The sequence below is a fragment of the Vigna umbellata genome, chromosome 10 (assembly GCF_029865625.1).
Source record: "Vigna umbellata cultivar VRB3 chromosome 10, Vumbellata_1.0, whole genome shotgun sequence".
NCBI classification, from domain to species: Eukaryota; Viridiplantae; Streptophyta; class Magnoliopsida; order Fabales; family Fabaceae; genus Vigna; species Vigna umbellata.
Window position 1 is genome coordinate 16,385,399 of NC_142174.1, and position 23,524 is coordinate 16,408,922.

General features: G+C 33.1%; 3 protein-coding genes across 6 annotated transcripts; 2 read left to right on the plus strand and 1 right to left on the minus strand.

Moving 5' to 3' along the window:
* The first annotated feature begins 4,450 nt into the window (after positions 1-4,450).
* Positions 4,451-8,076, plus strand: LOC124833851 (uncharacterized). 4 transcript variants are annotated; one of them, XM_088100836.1, is made up of 5 exons: positions 4,451-4,811; positions 5,345-5,553; positions 5,770-6,459; positions 6,617-7,054; positions 7,387-8,076. In XM_088100836.1, exons 2-5 carry the CDS (start codon positions 5,544-5,546, stop codon positions 7,575-7,577), a joined length of 1,329 nt encoding a protein of 442 aa, XP_087956962.1. In that variant the 5' UTR covers positions 4,451-4,811; positions 5,345-5,543; the 3' UTR covers positions 7,578-8,076. The 4 variants fall into 4 exon arrangements, with proteins under 4 accessions (XP_087956962.1, XP_087956963.1, XP_087956961.1 ...); XM_088100837.1 differs by having other exon boundaries at positions 5,412-5,553; XM_088100835.1 differs by having other exon boundaries at positions 4,451-5,553.
* A 3,164-nt stretch (positions 8,077-11,240) lies between these two features.
* On the plus strand, positions 11,241-14,327 carry LOC148192049 (mannan endo-1,4-beta-mannosidase 7-like). Its single transcript, XM_088100302.1, has 5 exons — positions 11,241-11,677; positions 11,779-11,973; positions 12,220-12,342; positions 12,626-12,828; positions 12,913-14,327. The coding sequence occupies exons 1-5, from the start codon at positions 11,357-11,359 to the stop codon at positions 13,370-13,372; spliced, it is 1,302 nt and encodes a 433-aa protein (XP_087956428.1). The 5' UTR covers positions 11,241-11,356; the 3' UTR covers positions 13,373-14,327.
* LOC148192050 (lipid phosphate phosphatase epsilon 2, chloroplastic-like) lies at positions 13,974-18,778 on the minus strand. Its single transcript, XM_088100303.1, has 4 exons — positions 18,290-18,778; positions 16,044-16,266; positions 15,392-15,465; positions 13,974-14,327 (listed from the first exon to the last, which is right to left on the minus strand). Exons 1-4 carry the CDS (start codon positions 18,626-18,628, stop codon positions 14,103-14,105), a joined length of 861 nt encoding a protein of 286 aa, XP_087956429.1. The 5' UTR covers positions 18,629-18,778; the 3' UTR covers positions 13,974-14,102.
* Positions 18,779-23,524: the final 4,746 nt, after the last annotated feature.

Sequence of the window (23,524 nt, forward strand, 5' to 3'; positions counted from 1 at the left end):
TAGCCTCCTTTGTATAATTATAACTAGTTCATAATCAACCCCTCGTGTTTGGTAACAAATTTGACAGAGATTCATCATTTTGACTTTTTTTCAAATTGAGTTAGTCCTCACAAGAAAAAGGAAATAAAAAAAATATTGAAATAACGTCCTGTTATATGAATTGAATGATAATATAAAAACTGTTTTTTAATTGCCATTTAATAATTTAAATAGGATCGATAACAAAGAGCTAAATGTATTTGACAAAGATTAATCCACATAAATGAAGGAATTTTTTTTTTCAACGATTTTATATTGTTTACACATCGAATTGTTGAAGAATAATTCTTCTCATTTAAAGTGGGGAATGTATGCCAATTGAGTCAAATATATGTATACTATTTATGAGTGACGCATCATATAAGCTTTTTTCTTTTGCTTTTATAATAATGATTCTTCTCCGATGTTATGATTTTTTTCATATACATTATCGGTATCATTATTTTCTGTTGTTTTATCTTCACCTTAAATACAATATTAGATGAGCCAATGAGTTAGAATTTACTGTTTTTGATTTTTTTTTTTCAGGTGATGTATTACACCTTACGAATATTTTATAATTTATGTTTATGTAACATCATATAATTTAACATCAATTACTAGACAAATATTTATAAAGTAAAAAAAAAGCTATTGCATAAGTTATAATTCAAAATCGATGTATGTGATTTTTTTTTCACTTTTTACAATATTCAATTATCAATCAAAAGCATTCTAGTACATTAGAACCTATCTTATTAACATGTTCAAGAACTAATGTTGTTCGTTCGTAAGGATTTTTAATGGCGAATGTGGAGATTAGTATATTGAGGTGCAATAACTTTTAGAATGTGAGCATAAGTTTCTGTAACCTACAGTGTCAGAACCATATATGTTAAAAAATGCTATCTGCATTAACTTTACTCAAAAAGGTTTTGTTGTAATTTATGGTTCATAATATTGACTATTCCTTCCTTAAAGTAGAAAAAGTGTACAAAGAATCTTGCAAGAAATTTGTTTTACTCAAAAACTTCCTCATCGCATAATTCACTTTATTATTTCTCAAAATTAAAGTTACTTATCTCCTATTTTACTTAAGATGAAAAAGATTTCAAACTCCTATAACTTATTAATATTAATACTAAAAGTTTCAACATTCAACAGTAAATTTAATCAACAAATTATTATTTGAGAGGCTACTAATATGAAGAAAACACATTAACATCATACATAACATAGCATAGCTACATTTATGTTTAAAAAACTATTCAATTACCCTGATATTAGATGAGAAGTTTCACAATCTTCTTGTACTTTGGCCATTCTTGGAAAGCTCTGTATAGAGGAATCGCGGTAGGGAAAGTGCGGGAAAATCCTAGAGAAAATGGTCAGGGCACGAAAAAGTGAGGGAAAATTTTGTAGGTTAAGGAAGAAGATCAAAACGGCCATGAAAAGAATACCAAGAAAAACACATGCGATAAGGAGGGTTTGGACCAGAAATAAGACAGACGTTGGCCTGGACCAAAAATATGGAGCGAAAGAAGGGCTAGACCGAAGAAGCAGCGCGAAGGTAGTGTTGGACCAAAATCAAGGTGTGGAGGCGCTCAACCCAGGGCGGGTTCTTGTGGAGACGCTGTGTGAAGGCAGTCGTGGTGGCAGTGCAAGGAGACATATGCATGTGTACAAGCAGTGAGTGGAGGTGCTATGTGGGAAAATGATGGAAAAAGCGAGATGGGAAACATTTGCAAAGAAGAATGAAAAACACGAAAAGGGAAGAGAACTCGAATAGATTACTTTTACATACATATAATATAAAGATAAAATGATCATAACGGAAACTTTTGTATTTTTTTAAGAAATGAGAGAATACAAAATAAAAAAGATAGTGTTAAATGAATGTAAAAAATTAAAGTGTGTCAAAGAATCATTACTATGTTTGTATAGTATGATATCCAGACTAAGCGGTTAAGAGAGTTGACCGATCGGTTAGTAGGATTGGGCTGCAGTTGGGCTAGCGATTGCGTGACTTATTTTAAGAGTAGGGTGTTGCTCCCTCCACCACCACTCCTTACTTCCTCCACCTTCCCAATTTATTTTATTTCCAAAACTACCCTTCTATTTTAACTTTTTTACTTTTACCTTTTGGGATTTTTTAACATATTTCAAAACCCTAATTTTACCACTCACTTCTTCTTCACTCTCGCGGCTGCACCCCACCACCACATCTTTCACGGATTCTCTCTTCACTTGTCATTTCCGTTTAAGCTTTTCTTCTTCCTTTTATTTCTTTTTCTTTCAACCTTCTCTTCCCTTTTCTGTTTGTTTCCTTTCATTGTTGGTGTTAATTCCTGGTGCAGATGACGTAGATCAAGCGGGATCTGGTTTTTCATCTCCATCCTAGATTAGTTTAAATCTGTAAATCTATTTGGTTTTAACATGTGTTGCTGTTGTTTTTCAGTCGCCCGCCGCGAAGGTCAAAACGGATGTCGACATCCATTTTACCTTCAACGGATGTTGACATCCGTTGACGGATGCTCACATTCGTTTAAGGTTAAAATGTTTGTTTTAGGGTTTATTACGCACCTGGGAGGGGAGGAACACTGCACCTTCACCTTCAAGCACGACCACCACCAACACCGAACTCTCGCAACGCTGGATTCTCACACCACCAAATGAAAGTCCGCCAGACTCTCACAACACACACGGTAAAATAATGAAAGAGAGAAAGAAGTAAACGTTAAAGAAAGGAAGAAGAGCTTGTCTGCGAAGAATAACTTTTGATATTGTCGCGCCGGATGCATTCATCCGGGGACCAGAAATGGGTTATTGTTGGAGTGGGTAGAAGGTAATAAATATTAACCCTAAAAATAAAATTTTACTGAAGGAAAAATCAGGAACGGAGAGGTGCTGGGAGCAAGGAGTGGTGGTGTAGGGAACAACACCCTTAAGAGTAATACGTTAATAGACTAATAAGTAATTGAATCAAATTTTAAGTTATTAATGGGCTAATACCAAAACAATGTTGATTCTATTCAACAACCAATGTAATATAATATTTCTCTATTCAAAAGTAATATATTAATATAATTTTTTATTTTTATTTTTACAGAAAATATTACGTTGGTTAAACTAACAATGTAATATGATTTTTATATTTACAAAATTTTCACCATAAATTATCACATAATTTCTTCAGCAACCAATATAATATCTTCATTTTACACTAATGGTAACAATTGTCATTTGACATTTAATATTAGTCATATTCTTTGTCAATAGGTTATTTTACTAAGAGTTACATTTTTTCGATTGATTATCATGATATATGTTATAATCATTTTTATCATTGATATTAATGCTATTTTCAGATAAGTGATTTGTTTAGATGGTTTTTCTAATATTAATTAAGAACACTTTCAACTAATATTAACAATTAGTACTATTTGTTAATATCTACTAGAAAATTAAATTAAGTTGACATCAATAAAAAAAATAAACAAAAAAAATTAAATCAACCATATGATAAGATTAATATTAGTATAAATAACTGTAGTTGATATGATTGATGTATATTAAGACATAATCATAACTTCAAAATTTATAGTAATACTTAATAAAAATTTATTTAAAAATAACTATAATCTATATGAAAAATTGTAATAATTTATTTCCAAACACATGTATTATAACATTAATATTCAGAAAAATAATTTATAAAACTAATGCTTAATTTAACATTATATATTTATACACCATTGAGCTATTATGTTATTTTTAAACGCACTTGTATTTTTTACGTGATTAAGAAAATTATGTATGATATTTTTCAATATTTTGCTATTTTTTTAAGTATATGTTATTTTTGTTTAATAGAAACTAAATATACCTTTTTGAAATATTAACATGATAGCTAATTCTTATCGTAAAAATTATTCATGTCACGTGTGTTTATTATGATTATATCTTTTTACTGTCTAATTTATACCAAAATTTAAAATGTTTATGTTTATTATTTTTTAGCATAATGAATAAATTATTTTTTATTTATAATTTATATTTGAGAAGCTGAAGTGAAACGTAAGAATCGTTTTTTAATTTGTAACAATTTAAAAAAAATAAAACTGAATTTAAAAACTCAAAATAAAAGTAAGGTTTCATTTTAAAAATTTTCAAATCTTGAAGCTGAAAAAAATATCTAAGAACGTATGTCACGTTCAAAATTTTCAAATCTTGAAGCTGAAAAAAATATCTAAGAACGTATGTCACGTTCAAAATTTTCAAATTTTGAAAGTAGTGTTTGGTTGAAACTTTTATTCTGATCCCATGAAATTTAATGGGCTGGGCCAATGAGGGTCCACAGATGAAGGAACCCAAAAAGAAAAAAAGATTATAAAAGTACGAAGAATACAGATAAAGTAGGAAAAAACTAGAATTAAACTCATGAGACGGTCATAACTTTATCTTTCTCTCCAAGATTCTATTTTTAAAACTGGTCATACAAAGGTTGCTCAAAAACAGATTTACCAATAAAATAGAAGGAAAAACAGACACAAAACATAACGATTTGATTTCTTGGAAGATAGGTTAGGTTGGTCGGGTGTTAAATATATACATATATATATTGCAAGAAGCACGCTGGCGTGCCAGAAACAACACAACAAATCAACAGTCGCCACCGATAACACTAAGAAACGTTTGCAAAATTTGATGCTTCCCGCTTCTTCCTCTGTTACACTGTTCACTCTCTTTCTCGCTCAACTTTCTCCTTCATTTTCACTTTTTCCCTATTCTAGGTATTTTCTCTTTCTCACGGGTCCTAGCACTTTTTTTCTCTGTTGAAGTTTTCTTCACTTTGGAATGGTTGTTTGCATTGTATTGTGTTTCTGAGACCAGTTTAGGTTTCCGGTTATTTCGTTTGGGTTTCTCTCTACGCGGTTTCTGTTTTATTGTTGTTTCCGGAGTTTTCTGGAGAAAATAATATGTAAATATCATTTCTGTTATATGTTTTGTTTTTTTGTATGTCAAGGGGAGGAGGAAATAACGCATGAAATTTTGTTATTATTTAAGACAATAATATTGTATTTTTGCTGCTTATGAAAAAAATTAAATTAGATTATTTGAAAAAAAAAGATGTGTTTTGAATTTTTGACCCGCTTTAATGCTATTTATCAACTTGTGTGGTTTGGATTGGGGGAGAAAGGATGATCCTTCCCTTGCTTCTCTTATTGGGTCCTTGACTCAAGAAGAACAAATCAAAATTCAATTTTGTTAGTTGTGTTTAGCTTCAATCATACAATGAAATTGTGTCCTTGAATTATTGCATTAGGGCTGTGGAAAGATTGCTAAAATCTGTGTTTGGGTGTGAAACTTTATTGAGTTTGTTTGCCTACCAGTAGGGGTTTTGCCCCAGAGCGTTGGTGAACCTTGTAAGGTGAATAAGCATAAGCGCAATTCCCATCAATTTTGTAAGGTGAATAAGCATAAGCATAAGCGCAATTCCCATCAAGCAAGCGGACGACTTAAATATGCAACAAGGTATTGTAAGTGGCAGACTGACCTGCCACGATCCAGTGAGATTCGCTTTGATTTGCCTCTCTCCTACCTTTTAAACGAAATTCTAATCTCTTTTTCTTTTCTAAGCTTTTTTAGAAAAATTTTGTATGCTTTTTGCTTTCGACTGCAAATAATTTGTCAAAGATTAAAGACTATATAGTTGTGCCAAGTTAATTTATGGCTTTGTGGATTGTACAGCAATGTCAAGTTTTACTGCCATAGCACTGGATAGGTTGATAGAGCCGGGAGATTCAAATCCGGTTGATAAATCTACTCGAACTTTCATTCCTATTCCGAACTCACAGAAGCTCGAGAGGAGTACTAAAGCACTTGCCAATAAAAGTAAGGCTCTTCGTCCTCCATTGAAGCCTACGCTTTATTCCACTCCTGAGGTGACACCCCTTCCGGAAACTCCTTCCTCGTTCCCTCCTTCACCATACATCATCAACCACAAACGTCGTGGCCCAAGTCTTCTCATCAAGAGTTCCTCTGATTCTGATGTGGATATTCATAATGATGAAAATGTTAATGACAAGAACTTTGATGGTGTTTTTGCAAGTTCAGCTGGTGACCTCCATGTTACTTTTACAAACACTGAACTTGTTAAAGAGGATATGGTGAATGGTGTCTATGACGGCAAACTGGATAGCAGCAATGGTGGTGACCCTGCAAATTGTACCAGAGAAACTGAAAGTAGTATCTTAACCGATTATTTACTCAAGGACAAGTCACTGACATTGAATTTGGACAGAGCTAGAGAGGTTGAAGACTTTTTTGATCCATCAGATTCAATGAGTTTTGCAAGCAACACAGATGGGGAAGAAAATGCAACAGACCTTTCTATGAAATTTAGCAGTCCTATTGGGGAGTATTATGATGCATGGGAAGGTAAATTGGGTTAGATTTACTGCTAGTTATTTCTTTTAACAATCTTAGGGTGGATTCATTTACTAATCAGGAGAGGAAAAATATTATTCTATAGTCATATGTAGTGTGCAAGATATATTTATGTGTCTATTAACTTACTTGACACTTTTCTCTGTAGAATTTTCTTCCACCATGAGTCAAAATTCTATACACGATGTTGATATTGAAGTTGAATTACGTGAAATGAGATTAAGTATGTTGATAGAGATTGAAAAGCGGAAGAAAGCAGAAGAATCTCTAAATACCATGAGAAGCCAATGGGAAAGTATCAGGCAAGGATTATATCAAGCAGGGATTATATTGCCTGCAGAGCTTACTTCTGTTGCGAAGGATGAGCAGCTAATTTCTGATGGGGTGGAAGATCTATGTCAACAAGTTTATATTGCTAGAATTATATCAAATACCATTGGAAAAGGAATTGCCAGGGCAGAGGTAGAGGCAGAGATGGAAGCTCAACTAGAGGCAAAGAACTTTGATATTGCTCGACTTATGGAACGTCTCCATTGTTATGAGACCATGAATAGGGAGATGTCTCAGAGGAACCAGGAAGTAGTAGGTGAGATTCGTCATTAAATTAGTCCATAATTGTGTTGATTAAGGAAACATATCGATTATTCTTTATTCTTCATTTAACTATCTCCATTGTGTTAGTGTTTTTATTTGTTAATTTATTTTTCTTCATTGCACAATTATCATTATGCTGTGTATTTAATTTATCTATATTAGATTGGTACAATTATGTGTTTTAGGGATATGGTGGACTGGTTGTTTTTATGTCTGTTCAAGTTTGTGAGATGGGTTTTATCAGGTCACTCCAATTTATGATTTTGTTTCTTTTATCTTGATTAATTTGTTAATCTCATTAGAGTTTTTGGCTGTTTTATCTAGAGATGACACGGCGTGAGAGACAAAGAAGAAACAAGAGGCAGAGATGGATTTGGGGTTCCATCACAACTGTGATTGTTCTTAGTACGGCTGCATTAGCATGGTCTTATCTCCCTATGGATATAGGATCATCCTCTACTGAACGTGATCTGACTCCTGAATATGATGATGCAGTCAAGCAATTTACAACATAATGCAATGTTGAATTATGGTAGGTAGGGAGAGTAATAAAAGTCTTACATGCCATTACATGTTCAGCTTCTTTTGTTATCAGTAGCAATTTTCTGGCAGTGAGGTTAGCGGTTTCACTTGGAAATTTTGAGACCACCTTTAACCTTGTGATCCATCCGGCACAATGCTGTTATGATAATTCTCTGGTCCAGCAGTGAAGAATGTCCTTGTAGAATTTGAGCTTGTCTATGTTGGTTTGTGGTAGTAAAATACAAATTTTGGTAATTCGTTGACACTACAGGTTGACATAGCTCACAGATGCATTCCCTTATCGATTCAGATAAATGACTGTTAATAGCAATAATCCTACTCTACGTATTTGCTTTGCAATAAATCACTGTTGTTCCTAATAAAAAAGGTTCTGATGTAGAGATCTCTAGTATTTGGACTGACAGAGGAGAATTTTTCTACTGTATATGCTATTGTTATTAAAAAAATAAATGTTGTTAAATTTTCCCATGTTCTTGACAACTAAACCAACGTAGCCATCTGAGCAACAAATCTTCTCTTATTTTACCTAATGAATGGTAAGGTAACCCTATAAGGATAGGGTTCAAAGCAAAACTTAAATTATTAAGCTTTCATAAAGAACTTTTCTTTTACAATACTTTTACTTGACCACATTTTAGGTAGATTCTTTTAGGTTTGCCCCAATCAGTATTCCTAATTAAATGAAAGATACTTGAAGAATTTTACACTTCAGCACATCTACATACCTATCCACTGGTCTCACCTCCATACTTATACCACCAAACTTACATCTATCACCTCGTTAGTTATAAGAGCATTCTTTAATAAAGTGCTTTCTCACAAGAATGCACTATATGTCACTAATTGATAACTTCATGTAAGACATGCTTCAGCCTATTGGCTATAACTTTTGCAACCACTTTATACATGCATTGTACTAATGAGATAAGTTTATATCCCCTAAGCTAAACCCTTTGGATTCTTTCTTTGGTATAAGTTTGATGAAAGGATTCTCTCCATTCAAAAATTTATCTTGTGAATGAAACTCTTCTAGAAATTTCAGCCTATCTTCCTCTGTAATTTTATAAATCACAATTGTAAATTTGAATGTGTTGTCAGTTTGAAGAAACATTAAACCCGAACGAAAACCAGTTGCAGCAGTGTATGACAAGTGTACGGTGAAGTGACGTGCGTGTGAAAATCTAATGGGAGAAATGGAAAGCGAGACAAATGCACGAGCATGAGATGATGTGGTAAGGTGTTAGATTTGCTCATTTATTGCGCCAATCGTGGAGATATCTTTCATAAACAAAACACTCTTTTCTTTCTCACGCATTCAGACCCACGCCACGCCTCAACTTATCCCCACCAAACTCCTCTTCTTTTCCCATCCTATTCATCACAAACCTACATACCCTTTTAATACTTTTTTTATTATATATTTTCTTCTAGTTATATATTATTGTTATTATTATTAAGAAGTATGACTTGAAAGTTTTATTAAGTAAAAAAATAAAGTTGAGTAAACATAAGTTGAGCGATAAGAAAAAAAACCTATAAACATTAAATATTAATATTTTATATTATGTGATATTATAGTTTTATATACAAGTAAATTGTATATTATTGGTAACAAAACTTCTTAGTTTATCTTTCTAAACAAACTCTTCACACAAATTATTTCTGTATATAAATGAGTAGGACCGAGAAACACACCTTTATGTTATCACATTTTCTTTTTTTTCGAATTACTTGCTCCAACTTCTTCAAGTTCAAACCGAGAGTGGGTATCTACTAAAGACACTTCAACTTTCAAGTCAAATTTTACTCAATGAAGTTAATTAACAAGTAAGTATCAAAACTTAATTAAGCTAATTTTACCTCTATATAGTTTACCCTTATATTTATAGGTATTTGGTGAACCTTAAATTGATGTTGGTCCAATAATACATATATTTTGTGAGTTTTAAATTGATGTTGGTCTAATACACTAATGTTTGCGGTGGCCCAATTATAACCCAACACTTACAGTTCATTTCGTCTGCTAAATTATTAACTTAAGAAATATACTGAACAACTATAAATATATATCATTCGGTTAATATATCATGTTTGTTGTTGGTGCTGACTTATTACCTAGCTTACCGATCAAATCAGACATTATATCATACACAAACATATTTCAATAATTAAGTACAAATTAAACTTTTAAGGAATTATAAATTTAAATATTTTTAGTTAAGTTTTTAGTAAATTTTTTTGTTTTATTTTTAATTAATACTAAATTGAGTAATGCTATTTTTTACATTGTATTGTTTTCATTTTTTGTTTCTACTCAAAAAATTAAAAAAATAATTAAGTTCTAAGTTGATAATAAATTCAAATTTTTTTAATTAAGATCTAATATTCCATTTTTCAATTAAATTTTCATATCAATTAAGAATGAAGTTTCAGTCCCAACACACAGGATACCACAAATTTAAACAACAAAAAGGTTTAATTAGATATAAAAATATTATAAAACAGTTTAGTATGTTTTGTTTATTTACATATGTTTCTTTATTCTATTATTAAAAGCAAACCCCAGACACAAATGTAGTTAGTTGAGGAACTGAATGTTAGATATTATTAAGAACTTCTACCGACTGGGTTATGTCTATTGCCATGGTTGGGGCGGGACAGAAGAAGACATGGCATCATTACAGTAGTGGTGGACCCATCAAACTCACGCTACTATAACAGAAGATGCTGCAACCATGGGTCCAATTTCAGTGTTATCTTAGGTTTCGATTTTAAGTCACTCGAATGATGTTATTATGGTCAATTAACTCGTTCTTCTTATTTCTCATTGTTATGCAGTGAAAATTGTAGTAGGTTACCATTTTTTTCAGTGACTGTGGCATCTAATGCACCATTGTTATGCATGTGTTCAACACGAAGGGTTACTGTCGGTGCAGCTCAACCAGTTAGTCGCATAATCTTCTGTTTTAATTACACTGCCTCCACTCCATTGAAGATGATATGGTTATACATAATTCTCATACTCAAACAAAAAAATAGTTCAATTCGAAAGAAATATTTTTCTCTAATTTCATATCCATAAAAAACATATCGAATAAATTATTTTTTATTTACTGGATAACAACTAAATAAAATTGACGAAAATATCATTGCTGGGTTTTAAGTGAAATCGTTCCTCCCCTTTATTGTTTTGTCATTTTCCATTGCAAAAGTTGGTAACACTGTTCTCTTTCATAATGCCTCGTTAAAAAGTACAGTGGTTGGGTTGCCAGATTTTCACATTATACCAATCCGGTGTCGGTAGTTATATAAGAATCCTTTGTGGACTTCTATGTCCCCGCTTTTACGAAACTTTTATTTTTTAATTTTCAAAATTGGTTTCTTTTTTAAAGTTTTATTTAATAGCATCCACATTCAAACCTACAAATATATTTTCGTTTAATGAGAATCTATTAAATGAACATTTAATTAACCTTACCCTAACCTGCAATAAAACAATCTAGGATACGGATTATTTAAATATCCCAGCTAAAATCACATTATTCTAGTAATTATGTTTTAAAAATTACATAATGTATTATAATTGCATTTTTCTTGTTTTTTCTTCTGAACAAAACTGAATTTGTAATCTAAGAAGACAAACTCGGTTTTCACTTTTCAGATTCTTAGCAACTGCCGAAGAACCGTACTTTTGCTTTTTCCCTTATCTCTATACTACTACCAAGCATATAAACAAGAAGAGAACCCATACATGAGACTGAACAAAGAGATGAAGCATTTTGCCTTTGTGTTTCTTTTGGCCATTCTGGCCACCGTGGAAGCAAGGGATGGTTTCGTCAGAACCAGAGGCATCCACTTCATGCTGAATGGATACCCTTACTATGCAAATGGCTTCAACGCCTACTGGTTAATGTACACAGCTTCTGACCCATCTCAGAGGTTCAAGGTTTCAAATGCCTTCCGAGAAGCAGCAAGTCACGGCCTTACTGTTGCTAGAACTTGGGCCTTCAGTGACGGTGGTTATAGACCTCTACAATATTCCCCTGGCTTCTATAATGAGCAAATGTTCACGGTAAGAGACCAAGACTTGTCACATTTTTTGCCTTTTAACATGTCATTTCTTGTTGTGGTTATACTTTTAGTTTCAATTTCTCTCTGTTTGCTGGTATGAAGGGGTTGGATTTCGTTATATCTGAGGCCAGAAAGTACAGAATTAAGCTGATACTGAGCTTGGTGAACAACTATGAAAACTTCGGAGGCAAGAAGCAGTATGTGAACTGGGCTAGAAGTCACGGACAGTATCTCACTTCAGATGATGATTTCTTCAGGAGCCCTGTTGTTAAGGGTTACTACATGAACCATGTCAGGGTTAGTACAATTTCTCGTCTTGCTTGGTATCTGCAGATTAAAACCTTGAATATCCTTTAACCAGACAAGTCCTCATACTTTTTCTCTCTCTTCTAATCTGTGTTCCTTCCACCGTTACCATCTAATATAAACTAAAATAATCTCATTATAATAATCACTTTGGCATTTATTCTGCTCATACCTCTGAGGTAAAAGTGTTATTGGGAAACATAATTTCAAGCTCTGAATTTTGTTTATCTTCCACAGACTGTTCTTAACAGATACAACAGATTTACTGGAATCCATTACAAAGATGACCCAACAATCATGGCGTGGGAGCTTATGAATGAACCCAGGTGTACATCGGATCCTTCAGGAAGGACTATTCAGGTCAAATATTTTATTCCCCTTCCATTCCACCCTTTTCTTTTTTCTTTTTTACCTTCTAGCTCTTTCCCCCTCAAAGATATCAGTGCTCCATTTTTAAACTAAATCTAGCACTAAAATATAGTACTTTATTAAAAAAAAGGGAATGAAAATTTGAAGGATGATGTGATTAGGACAAATTAACCTAAAGTGGTGTCTTGTGTATTAAAGACGCCAATCACGGTCCTGGTTTCATTCTCAATCATGAGTTGACTCGTTAACTCGACACTTTTTTGTTTGATTATAGGCGTGGATCACGGAAATGGCTTGGTTTGTGAAATCGATAGACAGAAATCACTTATTGGAGGCAGGACTAGAAGGGTTTTACGGTCAATCAACACCACAGAGAAAAAGATTGAATCCTGGTTTCAACATAGGCACAGATTTCATTGCAAATAACCGAATCCCAGCCATTGATTTTGCAACGGTCCACTGTTACCCCGACCAGTGGTTAGTTTAGTTAGTAACTAACTAGAAAGTTCAGTTAATAACATTATCAAAATCATATTTTTTATTTGATTGCAACATAAACAGGGTATCGAGCTCCAACGTGCAGTATCAGCTTTCGTTCTTGAACAACTGGCTCAGTGCTCACTTCATGGACGCGCAATACGCTATAAGGAAACCGATTCTGGTAGCGGAGTTTGGGAAATCGTTTAGGGGTTCCGGGTACGAGGCGTACGAGAGGGATGAAGTGTTCAATGCAGTGTATTACAAAGTATACGCTTCGGCTAAGAGAGGAGGAGCAGCAGGGGGAGCGTTGTTCTGGCAGCTTCTGACCGGGGGAATGGAATCTTTCCAAGACGGGTATGGGATCATGCTTGGCCAGAGTTCCTCTACGGCCGATCTCATTGCGCGCCAGTCTCGGAAGCTCTATCTGATTCGGAAGATCTTCGCGAGGGTTGCGAACATGCGGCGATGGCGAAGGGGAAGATCCAGCAAAGGGTTTTCTGGCTCTGGAGGTGGAAACGGAGGCAGCCACGTCGGCAACTGAAACGGAATTACTACCTTACTACTTACTACTTACTACTTACTACTAGCCTATTACACACAGTTCAAGTTTGTTCCTTTGTGTTACACGGGTTTCTCACCAATACACGGCCATGGAGGATGGCCCATCAGAATATCTTCTAGATGAATCGTTATAGCCACTGGTTACACGTGTGCCTTCTTTGTTTAACCTTCACTCCAATACACAGCACAAGCAGCTCGTGAATTCTTCCATGGTGTCTACTTCTTGGTTGCCAACCTCACTTTACTTTTAACTTTGAAACGAGACCAAAAGAATGCCATTCATGTCATTATAACCTAAAGTTTGAATTAAAAGCATATTATAAATGCAAGTTATGTTTACTTTGACATATTTTATGTTTAATATTTTTTTTCTTGTGTATTTGATTTAAATGAAATTTATTTAAATAATACTAAAGTAACTCAAGAAAATTGATACTTTAGTCCATGGATGGTGTCTTTCTCGAGCTCTCATTTTCTTAACAAATTATAGGGCTGAAGCCCAACCAGAAGCTTCGAGGAAAAGCAACAGAGCTAACTAAGAAAGCAAGAGATAGAAAACCAGGCATCACTACAAGAAAGTATTGGCGCAAAATGTTTCATTTCATAACCAGGCAACATAACATAAAACCTTAATCTTGAAAGAAAGAAAATGAAATGTGTCATTAACACATTAAAACGCATTGAAATGTTTTACACGTCTTGAAGTTCTTCTAGTCATCTTGAAGCCAATAACGAATAGTAAATAAAACAAAACCTATGCAGAGTCCCACAGACCCCAAAACAACAACGATTCTAACCCATAGAGAAGACACAAAAACATCCAGTATAAAACCGTTCCACAGCCAGTACCATAAAATAGAGAAAATGGACCCAATTACAGCTCCAACAACCACTTGGTTCACTGTATGAAGCTGTTGCGACACCCTCAGGTACGACTGGAAACATTGAACAAGCATAAGCAACTCATACTATGATCAAATTCAGAAATTATATGTAATCTGATTCAGTACGCTAGAGCAATGGAACTTTCAACTATACCATAAAAAGAATACTTCTTATCAATTCCTTTGTGATTTCACTAAGCTAGGGTAATGTACAGTGTGTGACAAAATGTTGATATTCATATTAACAATACAAGCATATAAATGAAAACAAGAGGATTTAATTCTTAGAGAGCATTGTGCGAGATAAAAAATTCATAGAAAACTCGTCTTAGTAGTTTTGTTATTTTCTTAAGGAATAGAGATTCTTCAAAGTTGCTAACTTCATTTTGTATGGTTATATTTACATCAAATACAATTTACACATCACTTTGAAAACAATAAACATCAAATAAATTGTGAAATTGAATGGTACAAACCAGGTTACAATGTTCTAGCCTAGAAAAGTATACCATACTTCGTAATAATCACTACAATAAAATTTCTAAATAATGACCAATTTTAATGACAAAAAATAATTAGTCACTATAATGACCAATTTAGATATCAATTTATAAACTAAAAATTATTGATAATTAAAATAGTTTATAAATTGGTCTCTTGGTCACTATAGTGAATTGGTCTCTCTAAGTTGGTCACTAACATAAGTTACCAAAGTTTTAGCACCAAAGGAATTGGTCTCTAGATTGGCCTCTATTATAAACTAATTTAGAAACCAATTCTTTTGATAGCCAAAACCTTGGTAATTAATGTTAGTGACCAATTCACGGAGACCAATTTATAAACTATTTTAGTTACCAATTTTTAGTTTATAGATTGATATCTAAATTGGTCACTATAGTGACTAATTATATTCTGCCACTAAAATTAGTCATTATTTAGGGATTTTATTGTAGTGATGCTCATGGACCTAATGAAGAGGTAATGTAGATATGGTAATTGAGATAACCATTTTAAATGTATAATATGGAATAGCAGAATTTTAAGGTACCAAAAGCACAAGGAATAAAATACGAGGCAACAAACTAACGGATTAAATGGAAATATTATACACTTACAAAGAAAGAACCAAATGTCAGGACCAATCCACTCATGGCAATGGTAAATACATTTAGCCCAAGCCATTCTACGCCTGCAATATAATAAGAGAAACAAGCAAATGTTCATAGTGAAACCATATAATTCTATACGTCTTTAAGAAAAACAAAGAAATCTAAAAACATCGGCACTTCCTTGCCGTAACAGACAAAACAATTCTAATTAAAGATTTTTTTGGCTTGTATTTGAGTCTTTCACATGACTGCCATGGAAATTTGTATTGTCATCACTGAAAAGGAAACTAAAATAATGGAGTTCTTCATTTCATGAGGTAATTGTAAAACAGAAAACCAGACACTTCCCATGTTAACAACATAGAATACTGAAGATAAAAGGCAGAGATACACTTAAATAAAATTTACAAGCGCGAAAACTATAGATTAGCTCCTTTAACCACCAAATTTTTTATCACAATAACCTTTTGAGCTTCCAGAAAAGGGAACCTATACTAAAAAATGGAATGTGCAATCGCTTTATATTGCTACCTACCAGAAAGAATATATAAAAATATTTATGAAAGGATCAGATTATTTATCACAAAGTTAAGATTTGTAAACCACCTCTCTTGGCAAATTATTTTTTTCTGAACAAAGAACTGTTACGAGATATTACCTGACAAAATAACAAAGAAGACAGCAAAGAATATGGATTGTGCATGTGAAGATGGCATTCCCGGGTCAGATTTCAGGGTTGAAGGTCGTTCCTGATTCAGTATACGTTTGAGCAAAACAGAAAGCAATGCATTCAAAATTGACCCTGAGGTAAACCATAAGGCTTCTGCATCATGCCTCCAAAGAATGAAACCACCAAAGAGGGCAGTTACTATCCACTTGCTCTGTAATATCAGCACTAAATGCATTAGCATATAAAAATATAGTTAAACATTAATGTGGACATAATTTTACAATGACCAAGCCTTAAGATGGGAATTCAAACAGATTATTGAAATTTAAATTTCAATAAAAACAAGCCAACCATATTAAACTTAGTTTTGTACGACTAAAAGGGTTTACTATATGAAATCCTACTGAAAGAATTTATTTGTACACATAACTTTAAACTATATCACTTAAGACAAGAACTGATCATAGAGACAAAAACCCCATAGCCAAATATGGTGATTAGGAGTTCCAAAATTGCGGTGAGAAGGAAAACGAGGTCTTATAAGACCCCGCCCATTGTCTGAAGAACATATATAGAAAACTAAGAACACTGTGGGAGAATCAGTGAATAATTCAAATATATCAGTTACACTAATAGGTTGCAGGCAACTTGGCTGGACATGTTCTCAATACCAGGAATATAACATGAAGTCAGTGACTAGAGGATATTTTGCTCCATTTATGGATGTGCAGTTGCTGCATGAAAGCCTTAACAGAGGCTATTTGTTAAGGGAATGCACATAGTGGTAATGTGAGAGGAACTTGGGTATAATGGGATGTCTAAATCCCACATTTCGAAGTGTTTGAACGCATAACAATTGATGCCTAAATCATATCAAAGTTTTACTGGCCTCTGGAAAAATACAACATTGTTAAAGTACCACTATTTCTGCTTCCTCACATTAGCTGTTCTATTAATTGAACAATAAGCCATGACTATGAAGGATATGCTCTTAAAGCTGGGTATGCTTAGATTCTGAGCTTTTGGCATTCTTTCTTGTTTCTTGTTCCCCCCTTACATCCATTTTTTATTCAAGCCACATAGCAAAAAAGATAAGTAAAAACAAATCTACTTCAGTAGAAACTAATACAGAGCGTGTATTAAGGATGTGTTTCCCAAAAGTAATCCATCAGCACTTTCTTTATTTAGGGAATATTTAACAAGTTGATCCTACTTAGATAAGCTTCTTCATATAAGAAAATTACAAGATAAAATAAAATGAGTTTCATCCATAAGCTAAAATGAACTACTGAAAAACTCAATTCAATTTGTTATTTCCTTCTCATATAACTAAGAGTAGACTGAGTAGCTTCTGCATTATTTATTTATTGATCATGATATTTTGGTTTCACTTCAGCATGCTGGCAAACACACTTAACCAAATCTATTCTATGCGTACTTATCCACACCTAGCTACTGCCTGTGGTACAGAAGTGTCATTGTTTACACATCACAAGTGTATTGGACCCAGCTACCGAACTGACTTAATGAAATTGAAGACGTGGCCAAGGGGGCCAAAGACAACGAGAACTCACGGATTTCTCCATATCCAGAGGCCAAACTCAACTTTCTGTAGTTATAGCATAGACACGCTGAGCCTGCAGGAATAGCCCTCTGGAATCGCAGCATAGAAACTATTTTAAACGCGCCCTTTAATAGCACAATGAAAACTTTTCCTTTGCATTCTATCAACAAGAATTCTCAAACCATGATTGACTAATTGTTCTCAGATAGCATTTTCTCCAATTGAAATTTCTGGATTCGAAAACCTTGGGTTGTAAAAAGAGGTGGTATGATATGTTTCCGAGATTGGATAGCATATTCATATGAACCTAATAGTAGCAAACAAAATTTTTTATAACATGGATTTCGATTCTTTTTTCACCTTCAATAACATGATACAGATTATACAGTCGTGTGAAAAAAGAAAAATAAAATATTTCAATGTAACAACCAAATGTATCTTTTTTCTCTTGGAACCACACTCCAGTTCTGCTAACATTCATTCCTTATTACAAATACCGTGCATTTCAGAAACCATGTCAAAAGAAACCTAATACATTTAAGAAAATATATAGAAAATTTCCTTTAAAGGAGTAAACATTCCCTCCACTTGGGGTGGGAATCATAAGAGTGAATATTCAGAACTTTAGTGGCCAAACATTATTGAAAAACGTGAAGGGAGGATTACGAACCAGTTTATTGAGCTTGTATTCCACCTCATGCGACAAAAACTTTGACTGAAACGGGGATGGTCCATCGATGAAAGCTTCCTGTTCAAACACTTGGATGTTTTCATCCCCTTCTCCGTCTCTGAAAGCAGAAGTTCTCACGGATTCATCCATAGTTTTCGATACCCAGAACGAGTTCCTCCTCAAAAGAGGTCTCCTTGAAAGAAATCCACTACAAAGTAAGGATCTTGAAGGAGAAAAACAACGAGGAAGTGAAGTGTTTTTCAAATTTCTTCGTTTAAGACAATTTGACCCCTGAAAAAGAGTGAAGGGAGCTTGGCAAATTGAAGAAGCCGCCGCCATGTGAGAGGAAAAAGATCCTCTCTAGTTTATGGGAGAAGATGGGGCTACAGTCCAACATCACAAGAGCTAGTCTTTCTCTGTGGTATTTATTTATTATCTATGAAGGAAGACGCTCCACGGAAAGTCCAACAAACCAGTTCATTCTCTGTCCACAATTCCAAAACATAGGAGACGACTTATTTTCTTAAATAAAACCAAAATAGTTGTCACTTTCCTATTTATAATCATATATATTCAAAATAAAATTTATTAAAATTATATTTTTTTGAATACTTATATTCAGATAAATTGATTAATTTAATATATAATAGAAAGTAATAAATATAATAAAAAATAACTTAATATTAGTGATAAAAATTATAAATATTAAATAAATAAATAAATTATGTGACAGTTTTATATATAATATTTATTATTTTTAAAACATAATTAACAATTATATGTTTCCAAATCAGGTAATAGTTATATTATAAAGAGTAAAATAAAAATAAAAAGGGTTAAATATGTTTTTAGTCTCTAAACTATTGGCCGTTTCGGGTTTTCGTTCCTCTTTCAAATCGTTTTAGTCCTCGGAATTTTGGTTTTAATCCTCATTTGTTTCGAAAACCAAATTGTACCTTACTTTGAAAGAGGGACGAAAACCAGAAACGACCAATAGTTTAGGGACTAAAAACATATTTAACCCAAATAAAAATTGTATAGGTATATCTTTGTATGAATTTGTTTATTGTTTTTTTGTTGAACTTATTTATTGTTATTTGGTTGATCTTTTTGTTGCTGGTTATTGTTGTTTGTTGTTGATGATACACTACACGTTCATAGTTCTTGCTTTATAAAATACCAAAAACTTATTGTTTTTCTGCTCTTCAAGTCTCATAGAGTTGTAAAAAGAGAATCACAATTAATTAAAAAACAAATAAAAATTTGATTAACGTTGTATATTGACAAAATTCGATGGTATATTGAAAAAATTTGACGTTAATTTAACGATATGACGTCGTTCACGAATTGGCCGTTAAAAATCTAAAATATTCGATGTTGTACGCGATTTTTATACTAGTAATAAAAAATATAATATAGAATGAAGGAGTTAATATTTTAAATAAACTATGTTTTGTCACTAGTACAATTTATATTTAAAATATTAAATCCTTCATTCTATATTATATTTTTTATCACTAGTACAAAAATCGCGTACAACGTCGAATATTTTGGGCTTTTAACGATGAATTCGTGAACGACGTCATTTAAGGAGACGTTAAATTAACGTCGAATTTTGTCAATATACGATGTTAACTTAATGTCGAATTTTGTTAATATACGACGTTAATATTTTTTTTTTGTTTTTTTAATTAATTGTGATCCTTTTTTATAACTCTATGAGACTTGAAAAGCAGAAAAACAATAAATTTCAGTTTTTGATATTCTATGAACGTGTAGTGTATCGTCAACAACAAACAACAATAACCAACAACAAACAAGTTCAACCAAACAACAACAAACAAGTTCAACAAAAAAGACAACAAATAAGTTCTTCAAAACGAAAATGAAAACTAATAACCAACAACAAACAAGTTCAACCAAACAACAACAAACAAGTTCAACAAAAAAGACAACAAATAAGTTCAACAAATAAGTTCTTCAAAACGAAAATGAAAACTAATCTTCAAAAGGTAGGTTCGTCGAAATAAAGTGTCGTCACCAGTGACAGAGAAAGCAGAATGCGCCTATGAAGGACAAGAGCACGAAAATAATCGGTCAAAACAAACGAAAATCATACATAAAGTAGTTAATTAACATGCATTTGTATCAAATGAAAGAAAGATTACATGTGATGGTCGTCAAACTTCATTTGAGAAAAGTTTGAGAAGAGAAGAGTGTATCGCGCGCCAATATAAAGTGATTGAATTCACTAACCTTTTAACGTCTAACGTTGGGTGTAACATCCCAAAAATATAGCATAAAACTATATACAGGTGTCATCATTTAATAATATGGTAAAACAGTTACTGGAAATAAAGTTAACCTTACAGTTATTACAAAATAACCATAAAATTTAAAACTTTACAAAAGTCCTACACTATTCCAAAACTATGTGCTTAACCGACCGGTTTATACACCACTATTAACAAGATTAAACAGTAAATTACTACTAAACGACTGGTCTTTCTTCTTCCTCCAAAGCTTGCTCCACCGAGCACTCCTCTACCTCTACGCACACCCAAAGGTGATCATTGCAAGAGAAGGACCGAACAGGAACATGGACAAAAATAGGAAATAAGGGTAAGCTAATGTAATTTAATTGCATACACATACATACAGTTTACTCAAGCTCAAATAATGTTGAACCGAACACTACTACATACTAAAACTGAATACAAGCAAGCATATACAAACTGAGCACTCAAATAGTTATGACCGAACACTGTATTCATGGATAGACCGAACACCTAACTTAACCATCCGGATTGTATGAATGTGTAGCTACAGATGTTTCTGCACTTGTGGTGGTGAAACAGCAAGACACCCATCAAGCTACCACACAAGGTAAGTCTAATGAAGATTACCTCGATACCTGGAGGTTAAATGACCTCCTGTCATTCTCACACATGAGTTACTCCTCTCTACTTGAGCATGAGTAATCACAGAATATCAGGATAAACACCAGCTTAGCACGATATCCACATTCATACTTTACCATTCAATATCCATTCACGAGACATTCCGCCTTGGAATTCTCTTCCACAGTACTTAAAAACATAATTCCCATCATTTAACATATAATTTCATTCAACAATCATATCCTCAGTCATAAGACCGAGAACCCTATGTTGGAGACCAAATAGTTTCTCACCACCTAGGACAAAACCGAACGGTCTATAACAGACAAGACCTAACAATTGACCGAACACTGGTGAAGGCTTACTACTAGGGAAAGCCTAACACTATATTAAAGTTGATTACTAAAACTAGGTTGAATACCAAGACTAAACCGAATGCTATTATAAGATCGAGCGCTAACACTAGCCTAAATGCTAGTATAAGACCGAGCGCTAACACTAACATAAATGCTAGTATAAGACCGAGCGCTAACACTAACATAAATGTTAGTATAAGACCGAGCGCTAACACTAACATAAATGCTAGTATAAGACCGAGCGCTAACACTAACATAAATGCTAGTATAAGACCGAGCGCTAACACTAACATAAATGTTAGTATAAGACCGAGCGCTAACACTAACATAAATGCTAGTATAAGACCGAGCACTAACACTAACATAAATGCTAGTATAATACCGAGCGCTAACACTAACATAAATGCTAGTATAATACCGAGTGTTAACACTAACATAAATGCTAGTATAATACCGAGCGCTTGACCAAGACCGAACGACCAACTGTGCACACTCCGCGTTCTGCATAATTCTGCAAAATTCTGCAAAATTACGAAGAACACCAGAATTTACCACTTTTATACATTTTTGGCCAACTTAATGATTCTAACAGGTCACAATGCACTTGTTCAAACTCATCTCACTGCCAAAAATCACTCCCAACCTCAAACTCTCGTTTTCACCCTCTTACTTCCTCAATTTGACACTGGCGAACACTTTTTCTGCATAATACTCCCCAAGTCCAGTTCATAGAGTTCAGTCCTCACACATTCAATCGAAAACATAAATTCAACATGCATTTCAATCAATCATACAATTCATTACAAACATATAAACATACAAGTTAAATTATTTAGCTTCCCTTACCTTAGAAAATCTGAACAACTCAACCCCAAATTTCCCAACTTGATGCTTGCACTGAAAGAAACTCTATGAACACCTATAGATCACCATTTGGTGAGAAAAGACCAAACATAGGACCAAAATTGAAGTCAGAAACAAGAAAAGAAAGTTGATGAACACATGCAACTCGAGACTTGGCTTGCATGTGACAGCAACCAGAATTTCTGAGAGGAAGATGAACTTACCAATTCAAAGATTTCTTTTGATCAGTGAAGAAGGAAGCTTTTGACACCAGGAAAGTTCAGGTACGACCTGATTGATATCAGATGAATAAAGAGTGAGAATTTCTAGAGAGAAGAAGGAGAAAGGAAAACTCAGAAGTTTGGAGAGAAGAAGTGCATGCAGAGAATGACACGAAATTTTGAAAAGTTCATTTATATACTATCGTCAAAACCGATCGGTCCACTCATATGCATACACATGTCTTCTCCACTTTCTCTGAATTTCTCGATCCTTACACTAGAGCATTCGGCGTTTTATATCTTTTTAGGTCGAATTACAATTCTAAACGACGTTTAATAATTGCATTTATTTACAAAAATGTCACCGGTCATTTTTAACATTGGTTATTTAGTGGTTGGACGTTGAACGCGTGACGTTATACTCTGTTTTTATACTAGTGTATTCTTAATTTTATACATTTATAATTATAATCATTTGGACATTTAATATATTATTCAATAGTAACTTATATTAAAGTATTAATTATTCTTTATACTAATTTTTTATTTTTTATTTGATCTCTTTCTAATTTTTAATTACTTGATTGGCTTTTTATAAAGTTAAATTTTTAAAAAGATATTTTACTTTTATTTCTTAAAATAATATTATTTAAAAAATAATATATAAAAATAATATATATGGTTAATACAAATAATTTATACTGTCATATACATAATTATCTCCCATATAATTTCTTTTTTCTTAATCAATTTAAACTATTATAAGCATTCCTAAAAACTATTTTAAAATTAATAAATTTTAAAAATAAATAATTATTTTTTTAATTTGTATCATTAGACACATTTTAATTAGTGCTGTCAAAATGGGTTGTAAGGTGCGAGTCAACCCGGCTCACCATTGGTTGGAGCCGGGTT